At 41.4% G+C, this 24,380-nt stretch overlaps 2 protein-coding genes across 8 annotated transcripts in view; one reads left to right on the top strand and one right to left on the bottom strand.

Annotated features, from left to right (window-relative positions):
- Positions 1-17,468, top strand: part of pde7a (phosphodiesterase 7A) — a 29,417-nt gene extending 11,949 nt beyond the window's left edge. For 2 of the 7 annotated variants that reach the window (XM_044339660.1, XM_044339657.1), the window contains 11 exons: positions 8,994-9,054; positions 12,010-12,099; positions 12,897-13,054; positions 13,181-13,244; positions 13,925-14,121; positions 14,282-14,413; positions 14,536-14,627; positions 14,738-14,882; positions 14,988-15,084; positions 15,240-15,320; positions 15,426-17,468. In XM_044339660.1, the coding sequence (XP_044195595.1) occupies positions 9,048-9,054; positions 12,010-12,099; positions 12,897-13,054; positions 13,181-13,244; positions 13,925-14,121; positions 14,282-14,413; positions 14,536-14,627; positions 14,738-14,882; positions 14,988-15,084; positions 15,240-15,320; positions 15,426-15,700 (1,338 nt within the window). In that variant the 5' untranslated portion in view covers positions 8,994-9,047 and the 3' untranslated portion in view covers positions 15,701-17,468. Of the gene's footprint in view, positions 1-6,817; positions 6,927-8,993; positions 9,055-10,566; positions 10,600-12,009; positions 12,100-12,896; positions 13,055-13,180; positions 13,245-13,924; positions 14,122-14,281; positions 14,414-14,535; positions 14,628-14,737; positions 14,883-14,987; positions 15,085-15,239; positions 15,321-15,425 lie in introns of those variants that run through there. The other 5 variants (XM_044339655.1, XM_044339662.1, XM_044339661.1 and 2 more) reach the window with 5 other exon arrangements.
- A 219-nt stretch (positions 17,469-17,687) lies between these two features.
- Positions 17,688-24,185, bottom strand: mtfr1 (mitochondrial fission regulator 1). The gene is made up of 8 exons (XM_044339676.1): positions 24,097-24,185; positions 22,530-22,638; positions 21,868-21,966; positions 20,939-21,084; positions 20,312-20,547; positions 19,898-20,156; positions 19,491-19,674; positions 17,688-19,163 (listed from the first exon to the last, which is right to left on the bottom strand). Exons 2-8 carry the CDS (start codon positions 22,563-22,565, stop codon positions 19,116-19,118), a joined length of 1,008 nt encoding a protein of 335 aa, XP_044195611.1. The 5' UTR covers positions 22,566-22,638; positions 24,097-24,185; the 3' UTR covers positions 17,688-19,115.
- Positions 24,186-24,380: the final 195 nt, after the last annotated feature.

The raw sequence follows: 24,380 nt of genomic DNA, 5'->3' as shown, positions 1-24,380 counted from the left end.
GCACTTTGTAGTGTTAAGTGAGTTTCCAGTGAAACAATAATGATCTGCATGTGATTTTTGTGGAGACACTGTTAAATCATGCATTTAATGTGTCCAAACACTTTAATGCTTTGTGCAAAAACAACACAGTGACAGAGGGGGATTCACTAATTCAATATAAAGACCAGCTGACATAGTCTTTTGTCATTTTTTTTTTTTTTTTCTTACTGAACATCGGCAGATTTGGGTGAACATGCATGTACGCATACAGCAGTGTCACTCAGCCTTTTGTCGCAGAGCAATTACACATCTACAAATATTGTGTTTCGGGCCCTATTTATGACCATAAGGGTGCGTTTGTCCTTGGTGGCTGCTGTGTTTTTGTGTGTGGTTCCACAGGCCTGTTGTTTGTGGAAGCAGGGCTGGACTACCATTGCAGAAAGAGGCAGTTAGGCATGTGCCTGGGCTCTGTGGGCAGTGGTTTGGCTCACTGCCAGACTCACAGATGGCCAGAGTCTCAGTCTCTTTTCTTTCTCTGGCTATCTTGTTCCGCTCACTCACAAGCTCTCTCTCTCTCTCTCTCTCTCTCTCTCTCTCTCTCTCTCTCTCTCTCTCTCTCTCTCTCTCTCTCTCTCTCTCTCTCTCTCTCTCTCTCTCTCTCTCTCTCTCTCTCTCTCTCTCTCTCTCTCTCTCTCTCTCTCTCTCTCTCTCTCTCTCTCTCTCTCTCCTACCCCTCGCAGATGAAGACATTTCCTCTTGTAAACAGAGGACGGAGTAGGGTTGAAGGAGACGGCAGAGTCTTAGAAGAATATGTCACTCTGTGGTCGTGGAATGCTTATGATTGGGTGTAAATATGCTGTTGAAGAGGCGTTGAAAACAGCACCGACATTAAATAAATGGGCTCATTTATCTATTACAATGCTTCTATTGTCTTTGTAACAATGCATGTTTGGCTGCTTGTTGATTAAATCCTAAAAGTGAGGGGAAGATGATTTTTAGATTTTTGCATGTATTGTGATGCATTTTTGCATCACCTCGGGCTTCTCTGGAGTGAAGGGTAAACACAGGACAAGGACAGATTAGATTGGTGCAGAATGAAAGGACCCAGGAGTAGGACACAGCAAAGAGTCATGTGGTTCCCATCTAAACTCCAAAACATGCATGAATTCGGAGATAAAGATAGATTTGTATTACTACACCAATCACTGAGATGTTGCACATGTCAGGGCTGAGACAGAGTTTTCATGCCATGTGGCTGGCTTTCATGATTTGGTACCAGTTACACACTCTCAGGCACAGTCACATGGTTCTGATGAGGCTGTATAATTGACAATTTTTTTTTAAAAAAGGAAAAAAAAAAAAAAAAATTCAGCTGAGATACAAGAATCAATAAACAGATGCATGGTATTGATGACGAGGCAGTCACGTGGATTTCGGTGATAATGGGAGGAAAGCAGCTTAGACTGGAAACGCTGATCTGCTGTCAGTTAAGTCCATCATATCATAGTCGGTGATATCATCAGGAGTATGTTGGCCACTGACCCTAGATTGACTCCTTTTCATTTGTGGTGTTTAGGCACAGGAGGGGGATGCCTGTGCCTGAGGCCTGTGCGTAAGAGCAGCAGATAGCGCTGCTTGTTTCATCCACATTATGGATGTTTCTGTGTAGTGCACGATAAGGGGAATACACTACAGTGCTTCTTTCAGAGGGAGTTACTTTGTTGATTTTAACTGAACCGATAAGGGTTGTTTTTTTTTTTTTGTTTTTTTTTTCTGCGCAGTGCCATCGGATTGACGTTGTTTCAGGATGTGGTAAGAATGCTGAAGGAGCCGTTCAGACTCTGCGCCTAGTGTTTCACAACCTTTCTCAAAAACTTTAACCCTTGTGCTGCCAAACTTAGGTTTTTCTGTGAAATTTTTGTGAATGAGCTGGAATCCCGGGGGTTCTGTTTGTTTCTTCTTTTTTTTTTTCTAGCAAGGATGTGTATTATTTGGTAAATAAACAGGAGTCAAACCTCACATCCTGTCCTCATTTAAACATACACACTCTCTCTCTCTCTCTTTCTCTCTCTCTCTCTTTCTCTTTCACTGCCTGTCTGTCTCTCTCTCTCTCTCTCTCTCTCTCTCTCTCTCTCTCTCTCTCTTTCTCTCTCTTTCTCTTTCACTGCCTGTCTGTCTCTCTCTCTCTCTCTGCGGGGCCCCTCTTATCACATGACCATTCTGTTTTTGTGCTGCAGTGTCGAGTGCAATCGGCCGTGAGAATGTGGCTCCACACATCAACACACTAACGGACGCTATGTCAGGGGCCAGCTGCTCTGTCTGAATATTAATCATATTAACTGTAGCCCTATAGACTCATGAGATGAGCCTATACAGGAAGGAATAATTTATTTATCATTTTAGTCTTAGTTTGAATCCCCAAATAGTTGGCGCTCTGGTTGGAGACCTGGGTTTTGTTTGTCCTCTGTAGAAGGTTAAGACTTTCAGAGAGGGGGGGGGGGGGGCATTAAGCTGGCCCAGAGAAGCAATTAGAGCCTGGGGATGATGTTTGAAATGAATGAAATTCCTGTGCAGGGTAGACAGACTGTGAGAATATGAAGCAAGTCTCCCCCTTCCCCCATCCTTTAACTGTACTTGTTTCATAAAACACTACAAAAAGCACATTTATACAAGGCCCATTAAAGCACTCTGTAAAGAAGGCTTAAATCATTTTATGACACTTTACCCGCCAGTTAAAAAAAAAAAAAAAAAAGGCATCAGTTGTAGATGTTACTGCTCAGCAAGCATGCTGCTTTGTTCTGTGGTGACAACACTGCCCTGTCATTCGCCGGGAGAGGCCTCGGCAATTCACCCCGGGCCTCTCCTCAAACCAGCTGCCCTCTCTCAGAAACTCACTGCAGCTGGAGTGTGTCAGAGTGAACAGCAGTTCTCCTAAAACACTCTTACAACAGGTAGACTCCATCTAGGGCTTTTGTGTACGCGGCGCGGCTTGAGCACAAATACACGCACTACTACTCACTCACTCACTCACTCACTCACTCCAAACCTGTCCGCGTTTACGGCCTAGCACTCAGTTAGTGGAATGTGTCGTCCCACACATTAGAGCGCTGCAAGAGGTCATAACTCAGAAGGAAGCTTTCAGTTTATGAAACTGTGGTGAGTCCGGCCGCTTTTATCTCGGGAATTTATGTGTGTGCTTGTGCGTGTGTGTGTGTGCTTTGTTTCTGATATGTCAGTTTATAGGAATACCGCTGGCTTCCTCATTTGCTTGGCCCCAACTGACTTACTGTGCAACAGGCCTGTCCTCAGCCGAAACCCTGTTTTTAAAACTAAATGAGACGATAAAGACAGGTTTTATATCTGTGTTTGAAACAAGGAAGCGTGAGAATTCTCTACTGTGCACCGGACCGTTGAATACCTTTTTTTAAAGAGCGTCAGACTACAATATCAGCTCAATCACAATGCGGTGATGACAAGAGAGCATGCTTGAAATAGCCACTGAGCTGTTTTGAATTTGAGTTCCTTCAACTCAGCCAGTGCCTTTTTGATTTAAACCTACACACACACACACACACACACACACACACACACACACACACAATACATTAGTCTGTTTGCTTTGAGCAAACGTCACCATAACAATAAGGTAGCTGTTAATGGGGACAAAAAGCACATATACAGCACACCTTTACTGGCAGAATTTCACCAGATTCCAGTAAAGGTCACTTGAGTTCACATTTCTGAACTTTTGTGATGTTGTTAGCTGTTTTCTGACTCCTATGGTTAAATAGATGCAAACATTGAAACCCTGGGGTTACTCACAGAGGTTTTGACATCACGTGACCCCTCCCGACCTCAGAAACCTGAGTGTCATGTCCCCAGGCAGAGCGACTAAGCTGAGATAAGAAATAGAGCCGTATGTAAACGAGCTGACATGCAATTGCAGGGAGCACAATGAGCAGACTGTTATGCGTAGCAGTAAAGTCCAAACAAAACTGAATTTGGCTTGTTCTGTTGCAAGCAAACACCAACTGACTGCAACTCCAGGTGTTTGGTTAATGGCGCCCAGAGTAGATGACATATTTCCATATGTTCCTCAAAAAATTTTGTTTCAAGTAAACGAAGAAAAACATGGCTTGAAACCAACCTTTGACACTGTTAACAAGTTAAATATGACTAAAGCGGCTGTTCAGAACATTTCAATAAGTTTGGTTGAATCCAATTTGGCGCTTTTTTATGCTTGTGAATCCAATATTTTTCCTGTAAAACATGCCCAGGGTAATTTTGTTTGACATATATTGACTTCACTAATAGTTGGTTTGAGTAAGTTGTTCACCCACACAAGCAGCTTTATAAAATCTAGATGGTAAAATAGGCTACGGTATGTGTAGGTACTTGATTGTGCACTAGTGAGCTACAACCGTGACTTATTTTTACTACAAATAGTAGTCTCGAGCGAAAAAACACCATAGGCCAACAGATTGGAGGACATGTTAATCCTGCCATGTTTGATGCCAGAGGCTGTGGGTCATATGCAAACTGGCAACCAGCACAGCTCAGCAATGAAGCCAAAAGCAAAAGTCCCATAAGCTATAATTTCTCTAATGTCCACTAGATGCTGGCACCATGGAGACTGACAAAATAAAGCCAGTGGAATAATCATCATAATAAACAGTTTCTAAGGCTGGATTGAGTGTGTTTGCTTGATTAACATGTGTCTTAGCCACAATCAGCTATAGCCAATATTGACCCTTGCTCTTCCCAGCTCATCCCAAAGTTTGAACCATTGTTTTAAATTCTGACTCTTGAAAACTGACAGCATGGAAATGATGTATACACGCAAATCCAGGCTTCAAAATCTTTCCTAATTAACCCATTGACAATGTCTCCGATATTATCTCTGTCTTTCTTCAGCCAACTGGCAGATCTCCATTAAGCCAGATACCTTTGCTGTGCCACACCTTCATGCAGCCGTGATCAGTACCTATGATATGGGCACGGTACCACCCATGTTTTAAGTTGGAGGGTAGAGATGTAACTCAGCTATGTGCATTGCCTTGCGCCTCTTTGTCTGACCAATTCACTGCTTTTTCTCTTTCAGAGAGAAATTTAAACTTGATCCAGTCACTTTCTCCAGTGACCAAGTCAATACCAACTGCAGTTTCCAGTAGTTGGCCCATGGAAGGTTTTTATTGTGAAGCAGCTGTACAAAGTGTTGCGTTCATCCCTAGTTTCCTGTATGAAACACACACATTGAGCTAGTCATTTCACTGTGACATCAGCATAACGCAGATAAGGTTTGCCTGTCTCGGTTTTGCCATGATAAAAATGTAGTAACGCCCTCCTCTGAGGATGCAATAGAGGACAGACAGAGAGAGAGACATCTTTAGATCAGGCAGGCAGCTGAAATGAACATGCAAGAAGGAGATTAATCGCTGCTGGACTACATTCCTCATGTTTTATATGATTTGTGATAAGCGTGTGGAAAAAATTAACAGCAAATAAAAGCTATCAAATTTATTAGTTAACCTCTATAAAAGAAGCATGTGTCTGTGAGTTCAAGTCCTGCCTTTGACATCCTGCATCTCTCTCTCCCTTATTTCTCATCACCCTCAGCTGTGAAGCATAAATGCCAAAAACACAGAGCTTACGAAGGAGCTCAAGCTCATGAATGTTGGACCGTGACAAGACCGCGAGTGTACGGCTTTGTGTGTGTTGGCATTGCAAGGCGTGGCAGGGGTGTGTGTTGTGGGGTCGGCCATTTCAAGGGTAAAACAGGACTTTCCCCTCCGTTCACATTGGGAATGTGACATTGACAAAGTGTTTGCACTGCAGCCTCCTTCTCACCGGCTCACAAGGGAACACATGCCAGTGTCCACTTAAGTGCCAACTGGTGGCTGGCCCTGTGTGTGTATGTGTGTATGTGTGTGTGTGTGTGTGTGTGTGTGTGTTTGCAGCAAGCTCTGGCCAAAAGGTTTGTTTGGGCAAGTGTTGGCAGGGTTGGTCACTCTCCCATTCCCAGCCCTAGAGCCAGCATTATACAGTTCCCACGCATGTTACAGCCGATACCAATGCCATTATACACACAAGCACACACACACACACACACACACACACACACAAACAGACACACACAACCCATGCATATATACACACAATCTATAATGCTCACACTAACCACCGGTGCTGTGTGTAAACACAGAGGCCTGTTGACACTAAAATACAGCTTTGCAGATTACCCACCCTGAGTCAAGCTGTTTGCTAGCCGGTAAAATATTAGCTTTGTATTGGCTGGTGTCATGAGCTCAGAGGACAGACAGTGTCAGGTGTGTGTGTGTGTGTGTGTGTTTGAAGGAGACTCACACTAATCCTTGGGATATGAAGTAATGAGTATACAAGCATGTACATTTGTGTTTGCATGTGTTTTTGTTTGTGTTGTGACCGACTGATGTTTGTCATTAAATGGTCTCAGAATATAGACCGATGTATCAGCTCCATCTTTGTTCTCTGGTTGAGTCTCTGTAGTATTGGACCACAATTAAACCCAGGCTAGATTTTTACCAGTTTGTTCACATTTTTAGCTTTACAGAAATGGTTTCCCAATCTTTTAAGAAAGTATGGACATATAGTTTGAAAACTTCTTGGTTTTCTTTGAAGGACAGAGGTAAATGGAGCCTTAAGGATGGTCAAGGTAAACTATCTGTTCAGTCACTTGGCTAGTTATTTAGTCAGTCATGAGTGGGCCCAACATTAGCCCATCATTTTTTACACAGTCCATCCCTACTAGACAATCAGCCCATCCATCAGTCCAGCAGTGAGTCAGTGAGCCAACTGGCCAGTCATGCAGGCTCCCTGTGGAATGGGTAATCCTACACGAGGGTAGCCCCAGAAGGGAGAGTGCGCAGTCGGCCTGGAGGGGGGCCAGGATGTGAGGAGTGCATAGAGAGGTGAGCCAATAACTCACTGTAGCCCCGAGCAGCTGTCTGTCAACAGAGCAAATATGCAGTTACCACAGTCTTACCTGCTACAACTACCACTGTGCTAGTGACTCTGCTGCTGCAGCTGCCTCCTGCTGAGGGATACTGTTTGCACTGGATGGTGTTGCAGACACAAGTAAAGATGCAACTCATCGACTTTATTCGCTGGAATACTTGTACATATTTTAGCATCTTGCACCTTTAATAAGTGCACCCTAATTAAAACAAAAAAGGTTTGATTTCACAGTAAATCAGTGGAAACTGTGGCCCCAGAAACCTAAAGAAAATGTTTCTCGGTTTATTTTTTGGTGCTCCAACACAAAGTTTGGAGCACATATGTCAAAGGGCTTTGAGGCATCACTGGAAACATTTAGTGCATCTTGAGCCAATAAAAACATTTGACTTATTCGAACACACATGTCTGATGTTGTCAGTGAATATTTTAGGAACCAGTGAACTGATTTGACTTACTTGATTTGACGCATTTGTTTGTAAATCTGGACCCAGAGTTGTCTCAAAAAAGTATTAAAAAAGCAGTTATAGTGTTATCAGAAATCGATTCCTCAACCCATAACAGCAGTCATCTTTAGTTTTCACTGTATTTAATGTTTAGGAGTAGATGGAATGAGCAGTAAAAATGGTAAACCAGTAGAAATTTGTGCAACAACATCCTTGCCCTTCCGTGCCTCAAGCAACCGTGATCATGACCTGTGATGTAGACAAGTGGCAACTGTATATATCACAATAACGGCACGTAAAAAAGGTAGAGAATTGCACCTGTTTATCCTCTCCTGATACTTTGGGGGGGAAAAAACATTCCCTGATAAGAAACAACCGGTTATGGCCTGTTGGAGACCATTACTTAGATTCAAACTTGCATGGAAGGCACTGACTGTATCCCAACACAACTGCTTTATTTACAGAGTTGTTTAATTGGTTTATAATGTTAGTTGAGGTGATAAATACAGCAATTCACGTGTATTTTTTGCATATTGATCACACAGTTAAAAACAGTGGTAAGACACGGAGCAATTTTGCTCACCTTCCTCTTTACTCTTGTGCAATATTCACAAGGCATGCTCACTCTGTTCTTTGCAGCCATGCATTCAAGCCAGCCCTTTGTCTTTTTGTGTTTCCCCAGCACACAGTGTACCCATGTCTAAATCTAGACTTAGAGCAACTTTTATCCAATGAACAGTTAGTAGCTGGTCAACAAACTTGGTGGACAAGTCAACACTTCCTGTTGCTCTTTCTTTGAACAAGTCTTCCTGTGATGCAGCTGCCCACACTGTAGAGTCTAGATAATCAAATTGGTTTTGCAACAGAGAAGATCATTCATAACATTTAAACATCACATTGCCACCCAGAATGTTTTAAATCGTAAGCTATTGGCTTATTAAGGGTTGTTGGGTTACGTCCGTCTGGTTGTCAGGTCCATTGAAGACCATTCAAATTCTAATTCAAATTCATTCAAATGGCTTTTGTTTGTTGATGTCTGATTAGGGAAATATTTTTTTGATATGTATACAACTGTACATAATGTTTGAAATGTTTGATCAACCCACACTTTTATTAGGAGGAAGACCTTTAAAGGGAAGTAAAAAAAAAAACAGAAAACACTTTGGATGGGGGCAAATCTATTTGGACAGGCCCAAAATAAAATCTATTTATGGGAAGCTGTGTGCGTGTGTGTGTGTGTGTGTGTGTATGTTTATATGTATGTGCGCATCCATATAACACGTCAGTTTCTTTGACTGATAGCGGTGTAAGTGCTGTATCGGGCTGATGATATGGAGCTGGAACATGTTTATCAGTGTAACAGTTTGTGTACACACTCACTCACACACACAAACACACACACACACACACACACAGTAGATTATAACCAACAGTAGTGACATTACACTACCCTCCAGTTATCAAGCTGTATGTATATACCATTGCGGGCAGAAACAACCACTAACCTGTTATTTGACAACATTGTGTTGGTTCACGTTGGACAGACATTGATGATGTTTCCTTCTGTTTTTTTTCCAGAGACGCGGGGCCATCTCCTATGACAGCTCAGACCAGACGGCACTGTACATTCGCATGCTAGGTAAGTATTTTCCTGCTGTCCGTGCACACACATTATCTGCATACACGCACACGCACGCACACACACACACACACACACACACACTTTACAAACATCACTAGGTTTATCTCTGCCATGATCATGTCCATTTCTTAATACACAATGGCTTAAAAAGCGGTGAGATGGGAAATGGATGGATCAGAAATGGAGAGAGGGTTGTAGAGATTATAAAGAGAAAGGGAAGCACTAGAGTGCACGTCCACTCAATCCCTGGCCTTTTGGTAATCTCTCAATCACAATAGGCTTAGGTTGTGTGTATCTGTAGCGTTGAGTGTCTTTGAAGTTTGATCAGATTTGTTAGAGTCCAGCATTTCATTTAAACCGCCAAACGGGAGACTAAAGAGTTTAGCAGCAGGGTGTGTTTTTGTCTTTATGTACACGTGTCTGCGTGTACACACTGTATGCGTGTGTCCATTTGCTCAGCGCTGCCCCAAGTGACCCTGCACAGATAAGCAGTTTAGAAAATGGATTGGAAGATGGACCGCTCGTAGCTTTGGCAGGCAGCTTTAGTCAAATGCACCGTAGGAGGCAGCCAGATCAGCCTTGGCTTCCTCATCAATAAGGTTATTGGGGATAATGGTGCGATTAGAGCCTGGGTGTACCCCTGACATCAGTCTACCAAACACAAATTTGCCCTCGCATGCAACTCTTGCTACCCTAATTTACAGATGTGATGGTGTTTGCTGGGAGTGAGCAGCGAGTCAGACAGAAACTAGAGCCAGTGTTCTCCTTTTTGTTTGAGGCTTACTCAGTGACTTTGTTGAAATCCTGTTTAATGTAGGTTTCACATGATATTTCTATACTTTCCAGCTTGAGTCGACCGCTGCCACGTGTGTCTAGTTACACTAAGAGCAATTTATTGAGCTGACTGAAGGAGCTTTAGCTTTTTAATCATTTTACTTGGCTAAGTATGATGGCAGTCTCATACGTCACCGGCATAAAGCATCTGTCTCTGTAGATTTTATATTAAATTGAGTGTGAGGAGAGGCACGCTAATGTAGACTGGTGTTTGCCTGGGCCCAGGGTTCAGTCTGCCAAGTTAATGCTGATGTGCTTTCAAATAGCAGGACTCAGAGCTTTCGCCACATCAGTTATAATGACATGACCTACATCCACCTCAGAGCACCAGCACTAATGCACCGCAGGGGAAACATGGACCCTGTGACTCTCAAAACACACTAATCACACAAGCACACACACACGTGCTGAGCCCTAGCACATGCATTTGCAGATGTGACAGATGTATATACAGTAAATGTGGGCACACACACACACACACACATTCACTGCCTAGGAGTGCATGAATTGTAGTGTTTTTTTTTCTGGTCATAGTTTATGTTTTGCACGTGAAATGCCACTGATATGGTTTCACTCTCCACATTCATACCAACAACTTTACAAACAGCTTTTCAAAATACTGTTGAGCATTATGATGCCTTGAATTGTAATTCTTAGTTTTTGGTATTTTGATAGGAACTTGTGTAATATTCAAACAGCTGTTTGCAAGTAAGTAATATGCTGGTTGGGGGAAACACACCTGTGTGACTGCTTCGATTTTAATTCTACTGCACATACGACAGTCAGGAGTGCCATGCTGGAAACATACCATTGCACTGTTTAGCACCTTGATCAGTATAACGCCACATAGAGTCTTGCTGTATATAGAGTGTTGCCTGGAACGACACACTAGCATTTTACTGCATCAGTGTCATAGCACCATCCCGTCACCTCACTACGCTCTCACTGCTCCTGACTACAGTTTACAAGCAGGCCGGCCGCCGTCTGTCTGGCCCAAGTCTGGAGCCTGCTCCTGTTCCTCTGCCTGACTAATAAAAAAAAATGGTCATTGACAGACTATAGACCACTTTCAGTGACTCTTGAGTACTAATAGTAGAGCAGACTGTCCTGACATGGCATTGCATGCTCAGCTGTTTGACTGACTTGTCTCATTGTTTGTCCATTGAATCTTCTTGTTTGAGGATGTGGGAGTGTGTGTTTGTGTGTGATTGTGCCCGCACATGGATAACATAAGATACATCAGGTCTGGGTCAAATAGTATTTACAAAATCACATCTTTCGCTTGTTTTCATTTGCTTAGAGTACCAAATTGTCCTTTTCACTTATTCTATGATTCTTTGTGAAAAGTTGAAACATGATGGTGAGGTTTTCTGTGCACACACTAAGCTATAGTAAGGGCAAATATATATATTAATGTATTGGCTAGAAAAGTTTAACACATTGTTTTAACAAAAAAAAAAAAAGATTGATTATTTTGTTAGCATTCAACAACTATAGCTCCCATGAGTCTTGACAGCAATTTTGTGGTTAAAACCAACAAAAATCCATGATTTGTCTTAAAAAAGGAAAAATTACTCAATTTTGACTAACTTGCACAGTAAGTAAAGATTCATATATGGATTTGCACTTTTTTAAAGCAAAAGTTACAAAGCGCCTCACAGTTAAAGCTTAGCAGGCAGGATTATAAAAAAACACAGGAGCAACAGAATAGAGTTTACAATGCAAACATAACATCAAAAAAAGCAGAACTTCTTGAAAAGCGAGGGAATATAAACTATAACACTCATCTATCTCAGAATATTGCCAGAAAACCAGTATCAATGTCAGCTTTTCACAAAGACTGAGTGGAACAGAGACTTGCTCATAAGCGGTCAGGATTTCGGACGTGTTGGTAAATAAATCAAATGAAACTGAATCTCACATAATGTTTGCAATCATCTGATTTGTGTGCTCTGTTTATCGTCCTGGGGTAAAGCCCGTCCTCGTGACACTTAAGCAAGATCAATTCCAGTGTATATAATCAAAAATAAATGTAAATACTACTTGGCCTGGCACATCCAGACTCCTTTCTTTTCAATCAACATGAGTCTTGAGGAAATAAGTGCTGATTTCTTCTAGGAGATGTGAGAGTGAGAAGTCAGGTTGGATTTGAACCAGAACGAAGAAGCTCCCACCCGTACCTGTGCATTGACTTCCGAACTCTTCACGGTGAGTACAGTATGAATCATAGTCAGTTTCCTTGACTTTGCGGTCTCTTTGATAACGAGAGGCATTATCAATCTCTGCACACAGTTTGTTCCTCTCCACAAGATTGACAGATATTTGTGCACCTGCTTTTGTACAGTATTTCACATGATGATAAAGACCAAGGTGTGTCTTAGTGTAAACCCTGTGCGAGGCTTTTTTATCAAAGCTGTAAATGGTTGTGTGATAAAATAGAAACCTTTTCTATAACCCTCAAACACCTACAGAGAAGTGTGTGTGTGTGTGTGTGTGTGTGTGTGTGTGTGTGTGTGTGTGTGTGTGTGTGTGTGTGTGTGTGTGTGTGTGTGTGTGTGTGTGTGTGTGTGTGTGTGTGTGTGTGTGTGTGTGTGTGTGTGTGTGTGTGTGTGTGTGTGTTGGCATTTTGACCCGAAAGTAATCCGACCTCATGCTGACGTGTTTCCGGATTGCAGCCACGGTTTATTCAAACACAGTGCTTTTGTGTGTGTGTGTGTGTGTGCGCGTGCGTGTGTGTGTGTGTGAGACCACTGACAAAGCATGTCTGCTGTGTGATCCCAGACGAAAGGCTTATGAGTGGGCGGCTGTGTCAGCAGCGACTGTTTGTATATCGCTGTGTTGGTGTCAGATCCCCACCGAGTTTGTGTGACCCACAAGACTCTCCGAGCCTAATGAGCTTCTGAAATAAACATTTCCGGGGGAAAAAAAAATTGTTGCTCATTTTTTCCTTATGACACCTTTCGTCAGTTATTTATTAATGTGTGTGTGCGTCTCTGTGTGTGCAGTGCGGCTGGGCTGTGGGTCTGCCAGCTCTGCTCCTGAAAGGAGGGTCCACAGACTGCTCAGCTTCCAGAGGTACCTGCACTCGTCCCGCCTGCTGCGGGGAGTCCCCCAGCAGATCCCCCTCCACATCCTGGATGAAGACTACACTGGACAGGCCAGAGTATGACACCCACCTTTTTATATAATCATACCATAATAATCACAAAACATGCAGACTTATAGTAACACACAGGATTTGTTCATTGTGATGGGAAATCATAATTCTGTGCTTCTTCTTCTCTTGTAGTGCATGCTGGAAAAAGTCGGGAACTGGAATTTTGATATTTTCCTCTTCGATAGGTTGACAAATGGTATGTAAAATATGTTAAATACTGGTCAGAATTAGTTTTAAAAGTCATGATAACATGGAGTAATGCAGCACTGACAGGAGAATCCAGCATTTAACCAGCCTTACATACAATGTGTTAACAATGGTGCCATCTATTGGAAGGCTGACACAGAGGATTTATGGCATAAAGATTGACTCCAAAATTGAATTGCTGCATTTTCAGGACAAAACCACCTTAAATTAATTTGATTTTAGGTCTAAATTTTTTTTGTCATGTTCTTAAGCGTCAGACCTCAGAGAGCAACAGCTTCTTCTAGACCATTTAACAGTATATTGAGAAATATAATGGGTCATGATCAAGCCACGAGATATGCTGTGTTTAGAATAAAGGGCATGACTTTGACCAGACCATTTCCTGTAAAAAAAACAGTATGTCATAATGTGTTTTCAATCAAAAAAATCATTTAAAAAAGCAATTATGGGAAATGAAATAGAGGAAATAAGTGACGCAGAGGTAGTTTTGGCAGATTGAGAGAAAGTGGACATACCAATAATGTAAAAGACTAGAATACACTGAGCATAACTAATATTTTACAGTGTAACAATATCTGATGGTGCAATTTCTCTCTTCTAATACAAGCAAAAAGAGACACATCAACCAAATGAAAGCAGAACGCTCATTCTGATTGTCTTCCTGTTCAGGAAACAGCCTGATCACTCTGACCTTCCACCTGCTGAACCAGTATGGCCTGGTGGAGCTCTTCCAGCTGGACATGGTCAAACTATGGAGGTTCCTGGTCATGGTCCAGGAGGATTACCACGGCGACAACCCCTACCACAACGCAGTCCACGCTGCAGATGTCACACAGGCCATGTACTGCTATATGCGGGAGCCCATGGTGAGACATGCAGATAGGAGTGCATATTTTGGGTCTGATTGAAGTCATTTTGGGTTGATTTTGTCATTTGCAGAAATGAGAGTGCATCAGCCCCTACAGTGAAGGTGTATTATGTCTTAACTGGACGTATTTTTGTGCCTTTGTCTTGTTGCGAGTGCAGCTTGCAAAGTCTCTAACCTCCTATGACATCCTACTGGGACTGCTAGCAGCCGCCACTCATGACCTGGACCATCCTGGGGTCAACCAGCCTTTCCTCATCAAGACTGACCACTATCTCGCTACACTCTACAGGGTAAGAACACACATACAGTCACTCTTTAGCATGACAAAAATTTACTTATGAATGTACTGCAGCAGAAAACATCGTCTGATTAATTAAAATCCATGTGTCTGTGCACAATTTTCAACACACAGAATACCTCAGTTCTGGAAAATCACCACTGGAAGTCAGCAGTGGGGCTGCTCAGAGAGACTGGGCTGTTCTCCCACCTGCCAGCTGAGGACAGGTCAGTCTGACACTGACATGTTGTTGAGTGCACCAATTCACAGAAAAACACCAACAGATGCCACAGTTTGTACCAAACACCCTAAATACATGTACTTTCTGACCCCACAGGCTGAGCATGGAGAGGGAGTTAGGCTCCTTAATCTTGGCCACGGACATCAGCAGACAGAATGATTACCTGTCCAGGTTTCGTCTGCACCTGGACCAGGAGAACCTGTGCTTGAGCAGTGCCAGCCACCGCCACTTCATCCTGCAGGTCGGTCACCTCCTCTGCCACACACAAACATGACACAGACACACACACACCTTCCTCATCTCAGCATAACTCTGCGTTCTTTTGTTTTATTCCCACCCTGTACAGATGGCTCTGAAGTGTGCGGACATCTGTAACCCCTGCAGACCCTGGGAGCTGAGCAAACAGTGGAGTGAGAAAGTCACTGAGGAGTTCTTCCAACAAGGTTATCTTTATGTCTTTCATTGTTTGTCGTTTATTCCTTTCCTTTTCTTGAATCGTTAAGTTTTTCTTCTTTGTTTTCTGTTCATTTATCATCTTTAACCTCTTAATTCTAAAAGATAATAGAAGCGTAATAGCTCATATATTAATATATTGTAGGAGACATTGAGAGGAAGCACAAACTTGAAGTCAGCCCACTTTGTGACAGAGACAACAACACAGTTGGCAACATTCAAATAGGTAAGCAACAGTGTTACAATATATTTGCTTTATTACCCTTTCACTTATTGCTTGTATCTAATATTTAGCTCAAATCTGCCCTCACTGCCTCTTCTCCCCCTCCAGGCTTCATGACATATGTGGCGGAGCCGCTGTTTGCAGAGTGGGCCCGTTTCTCCGACACGCGTCTGTCCCAGACCATGCTGGGCCACATGGGGCTGAACAAGGCCAGCTGGGGCGGCCTGCAGCAGGAACAAACCGCTGTCTCCGAGGAGGGAGAGCCCAGCACAGCCGGCGCAGACACCGAAGACGGCGCCGCTCCCCGAAGAAACGGCAACACAGCTACAGGCGCAGGAGGAACCAGCTCCAAAGAAATACCTCAGGGAAGCAGAGAATCCTGACACTCCTCGTGTGCCCTTTCACCTCAACCTCCTGACCCCTGACCCCGGGCCTCAGGGCCTCACCACACACACTGGGGACCGGGTGGGGCATCCACAGCCTGCAGCCCTGCCGCTGCCTCACCTGATCCTAACACCTTGTTTATGTTTTGTTGCTTTTGCCTCCCATCTTGATAAACCACTGATTTTATTTAATTTATTTAATTTTTAATTCCTCTTTTTTGACATAGAGCAATACATAGATACCTCATTTGGCTACTGCTGTATTTTCTTTTTATTTGCTTTATTTTATTTATTTGTCCACTGTAGTTTTGGCATTACTGACTGAACACACCACTTTTTTTTTTGTGTCGGTGAACCTTAAGGGGAAAGCAGTATAAAAACTGAAGAAGACATTTTTCTGGTATTTTGAAGTGCCATTTGAAAACAAAGATTTTGAAGAATGATCTGAACTGAATTGACTGAGACAACTGGAGTATTCAGACATGAGACCCTCCTAAGACTTTAGAGTAATGCCATGTTGCATTTGTATTGAAGATTCTTCCTCATGTAAAAAAAAAAAAAACAAACAAAACAAAACGAAACAAAAAAAAATGTGACAAGCCCAGTCCTTTTGCTGCCTCTATGAAGACTGTTTACTCATCTTCTTGTTTGTTGTTTCCTTTTTCCCCCTCGAACTGAAGTGAACCATGTCGGCTTCACGGTTTGCCTTCGAAGCACAGATGTGACGAACCACTTGTCTGAACTGTCATCCCACTGTTAAAGCCATGAGCAGAACCTTACTCAAACACACCAGATGCCATAAGTAACTCCACCTGTGCTACAATGTGTTCTTGCACTCCCTAAATAACGATGGTGTTGGATGCGCAGCTTCGTCTCCATGAAATCTTCAAGACACCCTGTGAAGGTATTATTATAGAAATTAGTCCTTTTCCGATGATGTTTCCAACTCTTCCAGTGCTGGTTGAACTCGGGGAGGCGGGGGGAGCTCACCCCTCCCCACAACCCCCCTCCCCCCCAGACTGGAGATCAGTTACTCACTGCACATGCATCTCACCTGAAACTCCACTCCACGCAACTTGACTCGCTCAGGGATTTGCCAGTCTCTTATCAAGAGGGAGAGGGATGGGGGTGACTGCGGGGTGATGCGAGGTTGTTTTTTTGTTTTTTTTTCCCTGGCGAGGATCTACTGAAGGAGACTCTCCCTCTCCGCAGAATGTCTCTCACAGCCACATGCAACCTAAAGGACTGCTCGATTGATGCCTTATAACTATGCACAAACTATGCTAAGTGACCAAACCAACTCCTGTTCCCATCAAGTGCATGGTGTGCTTGTCTTTTGAATGCACTGTCCAATCCCTTTGCCTTTTTGTTGTGAGGAACAACTCCAGCTGTCTTTTTTTTTTTTCTTTCTTCTTCTTCTCCTTCTTCTTCTTTTGTACGGAAACAAAATGGTCAAGTGTGACTTTGAACATTCCATTTATTTGTGTTTGGTTTGTCTACTTTGACTCTGTATAGTGGCACAAAATTGTGTTTGTGTTTAAACATTTTGAGAAATAACAGGTGCTTTTCTTACTTTAGCTGATTTGTATTTTGCTGTAAGTGCTGTAAGACTGTTGATAAAACTGTTTACAATTTGTTGCGACAGCCATTTTTTGGGAAGACTTAAGTGTCGAGCCAGATTTTGTAAAGGCTTTGCTGTATTGACCTTTTTGATACATGCCTGTTGCAGTTACAATTTGAATAATAAAACCTGTTGTTGACAAATGTTTGCTTGACTTCCACGCAGTACAAGTCTAATAATTGTACGTCAAAGTTTTCCGCCACGATTAACTGCACACTGAACTACAAGTGAAATTAATCTCTGTGGGGTCATTTTTACTTCCCCTTTGATCCATCTCAATGATTCAGGAACAATTAAATGATAGCAGGTGACTTTTATAAAGGTTAAAATTCAACCAATGCAAATATACACCAGAGTGAGTCGGGACAGAGAGAAATAAACTTTTATTTAGAGATTTGACAATTCAAGTTAAGTCATTTTTATGAACTCTTCTACAAAATCTTAAACAGTACATTTAAAATCACTCAATTACTGACAGACCCAGTCCACCGTCCCTTATAAAAGCTAATAACAGTTGACTTGAAGCAGCAACTACACGGGCATGAATAGTGAACAGAATCATGTGTCAGTCACTTTGAACAAAATACTACCTATAACTCTACATGACCCAGTGGAGGCGGTAAGTTTTGTGTCACATTTCCAAACTGGGGCATGAAAATGTCATATTACTGGCAAGACAGCAATACACCTTTGGGATACTGATAACAGGTGCCTTAGGACCCAAGACTTGTTCTTATAAACAAAATTTGTCAACATATGTTGACATGAATGTAGTGATTCTTTTGTCATGATGTTTTACTGAGTGAAAAGGTTAAAGTGTTCTGAGATAAAAGGCTTATCTTATCAAATGAGGTACAATACACTGCGCAACAATACACTGCGCGTGTACTTGTAACCGTCATTGACCTAGAAATATGAACTTTGCATTACAGTTACGGTCTCTGTTTTCCTCACTATTTAAGTGTCTTCCAAACTTGGAAATAAAAAAAGGACACAAAAGGTAAAAATTGGCAGTGAAGGGCAGAATCTCGCAGAGCATCACTGGAATGCCTTTGGCTTTTAAACGTTGATCGTAGTAAAGAGATAAATAATGTCAAATAAAATTGGAATGCATGTATTTGAACCAATTAAAAAAAAACAAACATACAAGCCCCAACAAGACTGGCAACTATGACACAACTTAACACCTGGAATTAATAAGGGACAAATCTAGGACATAATTACTGTTGTTAAGATCAAGATTACTTAACCACAACATAAATAAATGGTAATAATCATAAATTAGGCTATATATATTAACAATACAGCACAAGATTCCACAAAGAAAGTGCTCGCTTTCTTCAGTGGTAGAAGAACTTCAGCTTTCACAGACCACTCAGATATGGAAATGAAAAGCCGACTGTGTGCAACAAACCAAAATGAAAACCTAAACAAAGATCGAACAATAAAACTAATAACATTTCCTAGTGTTGCTTAAACATGCGTTTCTGTGCCTTGCCACTTTCATTCCGGACTGTGATGAGTAGGAACATGAGTTAAACAAAAAAATAAATCACGTTTGTAAAACAGAAAGCTAATGTTATAAGTTATAAAAGTGCAAAAACAGATGGTCAGGATGATCATCGGATGCAACACTATGAGATGATACTTGGAGCGGCCCGTCTTCTAGTACAGGGAGAATCTCTTGTTCCTCCAGAAACAGCTCATATGAGAAAAAGCTGGATAAGGCACTTTAAAGTGTCCACAGGACCTTGAGTTCTGAACCTCCGATTCATCAGTGAGCCAGTCTCCTGTTTAGATCAACTTCCTCCTTCCAGTCGATTTCAACATGTGCTGTCCAAACTGTGAAAAACACAAAAGACAGAATCAAATACACGACACATATCAGTAACATTACATACACTTGATTCCAAAGATGACAAAAAACATGAAAATGCCACATGAAATTCCACCTTTAAATCATGTTTTTCAAATGAGTATCTACAAATACAGTCTACCTAAGATGAAAATCAAAGCATCAACATATCTTTGTAACAGTTTTTACAGTTGAAGGATGAATTAATTGGTGTTTTTTAAAAAATTGTGGCTTCTTTTAGATATTAACTTTTGTAGCTGTAAATCAGAAAGAAGTGCCCGCGTTCAGATAATGGACACAGAAACATCTCTCACCAAAGGGGTTTCGGTTTTAGGTTTCACTTCTGGGACTTCTGGGTCTTTGAAATCATCCTTGTCTTCTTGTCCGCTGTCATGTCGATAACGATGGGCAAACTTGCGTTTCAGGGCCTCAGCGATGAGCATCGCAGCGTCTGCGGGATTACTGGCCTTCGGTTTGGCCTCACCATCTACTGGACGACTATGAAAACGTACAGACAACAAGAGCATTTACTAAATTTTAAGTTAAATTTGAGGCAGCATTAAAGCATAAAGTCAATGGAGGGACATTAAAGGAGGTAAATAGTTTAATTTATAGTTTTGATGAACTTCAATGCTACACCTCATCACAGTAAAACCTCGGTGGTCATGTTTGATCATTTCATTATGTATCTGAATGTACGTTGATCCAAGGAGAGGCCTACCTTTTGACAGATCGCAACTTGACTTTCCCCATGTCTTTCAGAACATCAAGCATGCTGGGGATTTCTGCCGGCCTTGAGTCCAAAACCGTCTGGCTGTCTGTCTTCTTCCCTCTGCGCTCCTTTATCAAGTCAATGGCTGAAAATGTCCGATGGAGACCTGGGGGTGGTGGTGGAGGTGGTGGGGGAGGAGGTGGTGGGGGAGGGGGAGGCAGGGTGCCACCGGGTGGAGGGGGAGGAGGAGGGGCCCCTGTGGTAGCAGCTGAGGTGAAACAAAGGAAAGAATAACCTTAGAGCTGTGTGACATTCTGCTGCCATCTAGTGGACATATTCTATTATTATTATTATTACAGTGCTGTAAAAAGCATTCAGTTTGAGCAAGATAAGCCTGTTTAGGAAGCTTTTGTTAGGAAATACCTGGCTGTGTGCTCTTTTCTTGCGCCAGTACGATTTGTGCTATCTGAGCTCTGAGTTTAGCAAGTTCAGTCTCCAGTGCGCTGATCTTCTGAATGGCCTCATCATTGGCGATTGTCGGCCCCTGCGGGTCAGGAGCCCCCTGATGCAGGCTTGGTAGCGACCTCCGGCGGGTTAAGGGTTTTGCCTGAGGGTGAGGCTGGCGGGCTCGAAACATGAGCCCTGATGGGAGCCCTGACCTGTTTCAAAAAGAGACAATTATTATCATTATCATTATTATTACAGATGAGTGACAGAATCACAGGAACACACGAGAAAAGACCATAAATGACAGCAGAAAGCAGTCGAGACGATGTTAATTTTTGTGATTTTTACCTAATTTGTGTGCACTTGTTAGTTCAGCTCAGTGTGAAAGTCTTTACTGTGTTTTCCTGTCATTTATGGTCACGCTAGAAACTATTTAAACCACAAACTATTTACTCATTGAGTTTACAGATATCATGATAAGTATCATTATCGTGATGTGACATTTTGGTCATATCACACATCCCTACACAAGAACAAGTCCATTTTTAAACATGCAACTTCAATTCTCCACTAGAAGACAAAAGATCTCTATGTCACACTCACCTAGGTCTCCCAAGGTAGTCTTCATCATCATCATCATCATCATCCTCTTCCTGGTCGATCCAGGCGACATCAGCAAGAGTGGCAACGAGACCGTTCTGCTTCCTGGCACCAATCAGGACACCAGCGTCCTCAGAGTATGGATAAAGCTGTCAGAGAGGGAGACCAGCCTTGTTTAAGATTAAAAAAAATTTAAAAAAAAAAAAAAAAAAAGCATGCCAGGGAAAACCACACACCAGCACACATCACAACAACACTGCACTTCAACAACTAATGAAGGGAAATAATCAAGTAAAAATGAGGGCGGTTGAGAAGGAGGAGGTGGTGACGGGCAAGTTGTTAATGAAAGGTTCAAGTAGCTCAGTAGATCTTTAATCAGCACAAGGTTGTCGCAGGTCGCTGAACAAACTGACCTAAAGCAGACATACTGCATTCCTTAGAGCGAGGGAGGGTAGCTGGAGACAGAAGAAAAGAAGAAAAAAGAAGGTAGTGTTGAAAGAGACAGAAAGGTAAAGAAAAGCAATTCAGTCTTTAAAACAACATGCCACAAAGCTGGAATATTTTACTTTGATTTGTTCCTAATCTGAACACAATGTCGGTGCTCTGATAATAAGGAACTATCGCTGTTTTGATGACTTCATCCACTCTGTTTATGGTTCATAAATGAAAACAGTCAGACAAGCAGAGGTAAACAAAAGGTTGAAGAGTGTACGTGATTTATTGTCACATATCAGAGTTCAACAGTAAAGAGAAACAGGAAGAAAGACAGAGGAGGATACTGAGCTAAATTGTATGTAACCAATTCAAAGAAAAACACATCATAAAAAAAAGACTGCATGCCATTATCTTAAAAAACATTGTTAAAGTCAGACTGGCCTGCCTGTCACATGACACTACACTATTAAATAATGAACCTGGAGGCCATCCCTCACCTGAAAATGAACCCTGGGGCAGGGTTTCAGTGGAAGACTAGTAGCTATTCTCCTCACAATACTTCTGGAGGACCCATAGGGCTTGGCTGATCCAAAAGCCTGCAAAACAAAAACTCATGTAACGAACATGCTGAAAATTCACATCACACATTAGTAAAAAAAAAAAAAAAGAAGACAAAGTTTCTGTGTAAAGCTCCAACTATTGGTTGATTAATCAATTAGTTGATCGTCAGAAAATTAATCGGCAACTATTTTGATAATAATTTCTGTTATTTTTTGAGAAAGAATGCCAAATATTTGATGGTGTAGCTTCTTAAAAGTGAAGATTTACAGTTTTTCCTTTTCATATATGACAGTTAATTGAATATCTTAACATTTTAAACAATTAGCCAGATAAAACAAGCAATTTGAAGACATCACCATGTGCCATTTTTTCATTATTTTCTAACATTTCAGTCTAAACAGTTAATCAACTAACCAAGAAAATAATCAACAGATTTATGGATAATGAAAATAATTGTTAGTTGCAGCCCTGTTTCCATATTTTGCTCATAACACAGTGGGTATCTAAAGCTTCAAAATCAAGTTTTTGAAATGTAGTTGTTCATCAAACTCCATCAGATATCTAATGAGATCAGATATCAGCACAGACTGCGACATACCAGGTCCATTTCGATCCGTGCATTGTCTTTACTCATTTCTGTTGAGGTCCGTCACATGAGCAGATGGATACACGTCCAAATACTGAGGGCACCATCACCAAATAGCAATCTAATGGAAACACAAGACAAGACTTAAGTTTGTGTCACCTTTAAACAAACAACATAAAACCATATGAGTAGCTATTTACATATATAATTATAGCAAGTACTTGACGTGACTCCAGAGTGATGTGCTGAGCTAAAGATGCTCCAATACACCAGATACAATTTTCAAAAGCCTTTAGTGCTTTTGGATGATATCAACTTTTAAAAGCAATACAGTTATCCATCCAAAGCTATTATTGATGCCGATATTTAATAGCTTAAGGCAGCGGGAGGCAACGTGGGCCAAATCTGGCCCTCTAGCAAAAATGTTTGGCACTGATGAAAGTTGAACTTTTGACTTATATTGTTTGCATCAAACCTTTTACATAAGCTTTCACAAATCTACTGTAGATAACAAAATAAACACAGGGCTTGTCTAAATCCAAATGAATATAACATGTAATCCTGCCTCCACACAAGGAGAGGCGTTAAAACCAGTGTTGAAATGAACTCTAATAAACCAACCACAAATTGAATTTTAATGTGTAAATTCCAACAATGTTTTGATTTCACAATTTTAAAATTTGTTGTTCACAAACACAAGTAGATAAATATTCACTTGAGTAATTTTTAAAGACAAATTAGTATTAAAAATAAGCTTTAACTCACTCACTAATGGGAAGAATTACATCTGACCTCATACACAATCCTAAACAATTAATTAAAAAACTGTTAACAATTACACAATTAAAAGAAATAAACACAACACATAGAACAAAACAAATCCCTGGTTTAAGGAATTAAGCTTTTTTTCATCATCTGTTTTTCCAGTGACAACTGTCAAAGCAGCAATAGCATAAAGAAACATTACTATGATCTTAAATTTCAAGACATTTTAGGAAATAAAGTATTTTATGTGAGCAATGTCACTGAATTCACAGCAGAAAAATACACAGATTAGGATGCAGTTTCGTTTTGATACTGCGTAGTTACAAGCGAGATTAGCTCTAAAGTAGAAAAACAAAAATACACAGTCAAAGATGAAGCTAGATATTATTATTATTCGTAACAGTAAGTTAACGTTGCCATTAACTTAAGTTACCATCTGTGTTGTTTTGTGATTTTATGAGTGACCTACCTGCTTAAACAGCAAAGCTAATCTTAACTGCTTTTTACTTGATTAAAATCTTTATAAAGAACACAAAAAACGTGGAAAAAAGGAGTCGTCGCCTTCCTCTGTATTAAATTAAATTAGCCGGTGAATCGTAACTTTAGCGGGCAACATGGGCTAACTGTTGCTAACAACGATAGCGGGCTAAACTCATCCCAGCAAACTTTCGCAAACACTGACACAATTTTTCGGATTTTGGCGAAGACGCGCACAATTGTGGTTGCCCCCTGACGTGCCACAGAAACCCTCAAAGGATATATTAACGTTACATACAGCCGCTCAGTTGTGAAAGTGACTTTGAAAACAACTTACCGAGGCTAACGCTGGCTGATAACTTCCTAAATTTTTCCACCTTGTCAAACTGCAGGAGGGAGGAAGAGTCATGGAATATGAGATTACATATGTAGGTTGTGGCTATTGCACGTCACCATAGGCCAATCATATTGAGTGGCAGACAGCTTCACCAATTGGAATCCACACATAAAATTATACTATATTGTGATTGGATATTATGTCAGTCGATCAAATAATATTACCCAATCATATTCTAGAATTCCTATAGATGTTCGTTACATATCCCTGTATTTCCCGGCGGG

This window comes from Thunnus albacares, chromosome 21 (genome assembly GCF_914725855.1).
Source record: "Thunnus albacares chromosome 21, fThuAlb1.1, whole genome shotgun sequence".
NCBI classification, from domain to species: Eukaryota; Metazoa; Chordata; class Actinopteri; order Scombriformes; family Scombridae; genus Thunnus; species Thunnus albacares.
The sequence above is the reverse complement of the archived record's forward strand: the minus strand, read 5'-3'. Positions and strand labels throughout refer to the sequence as shown.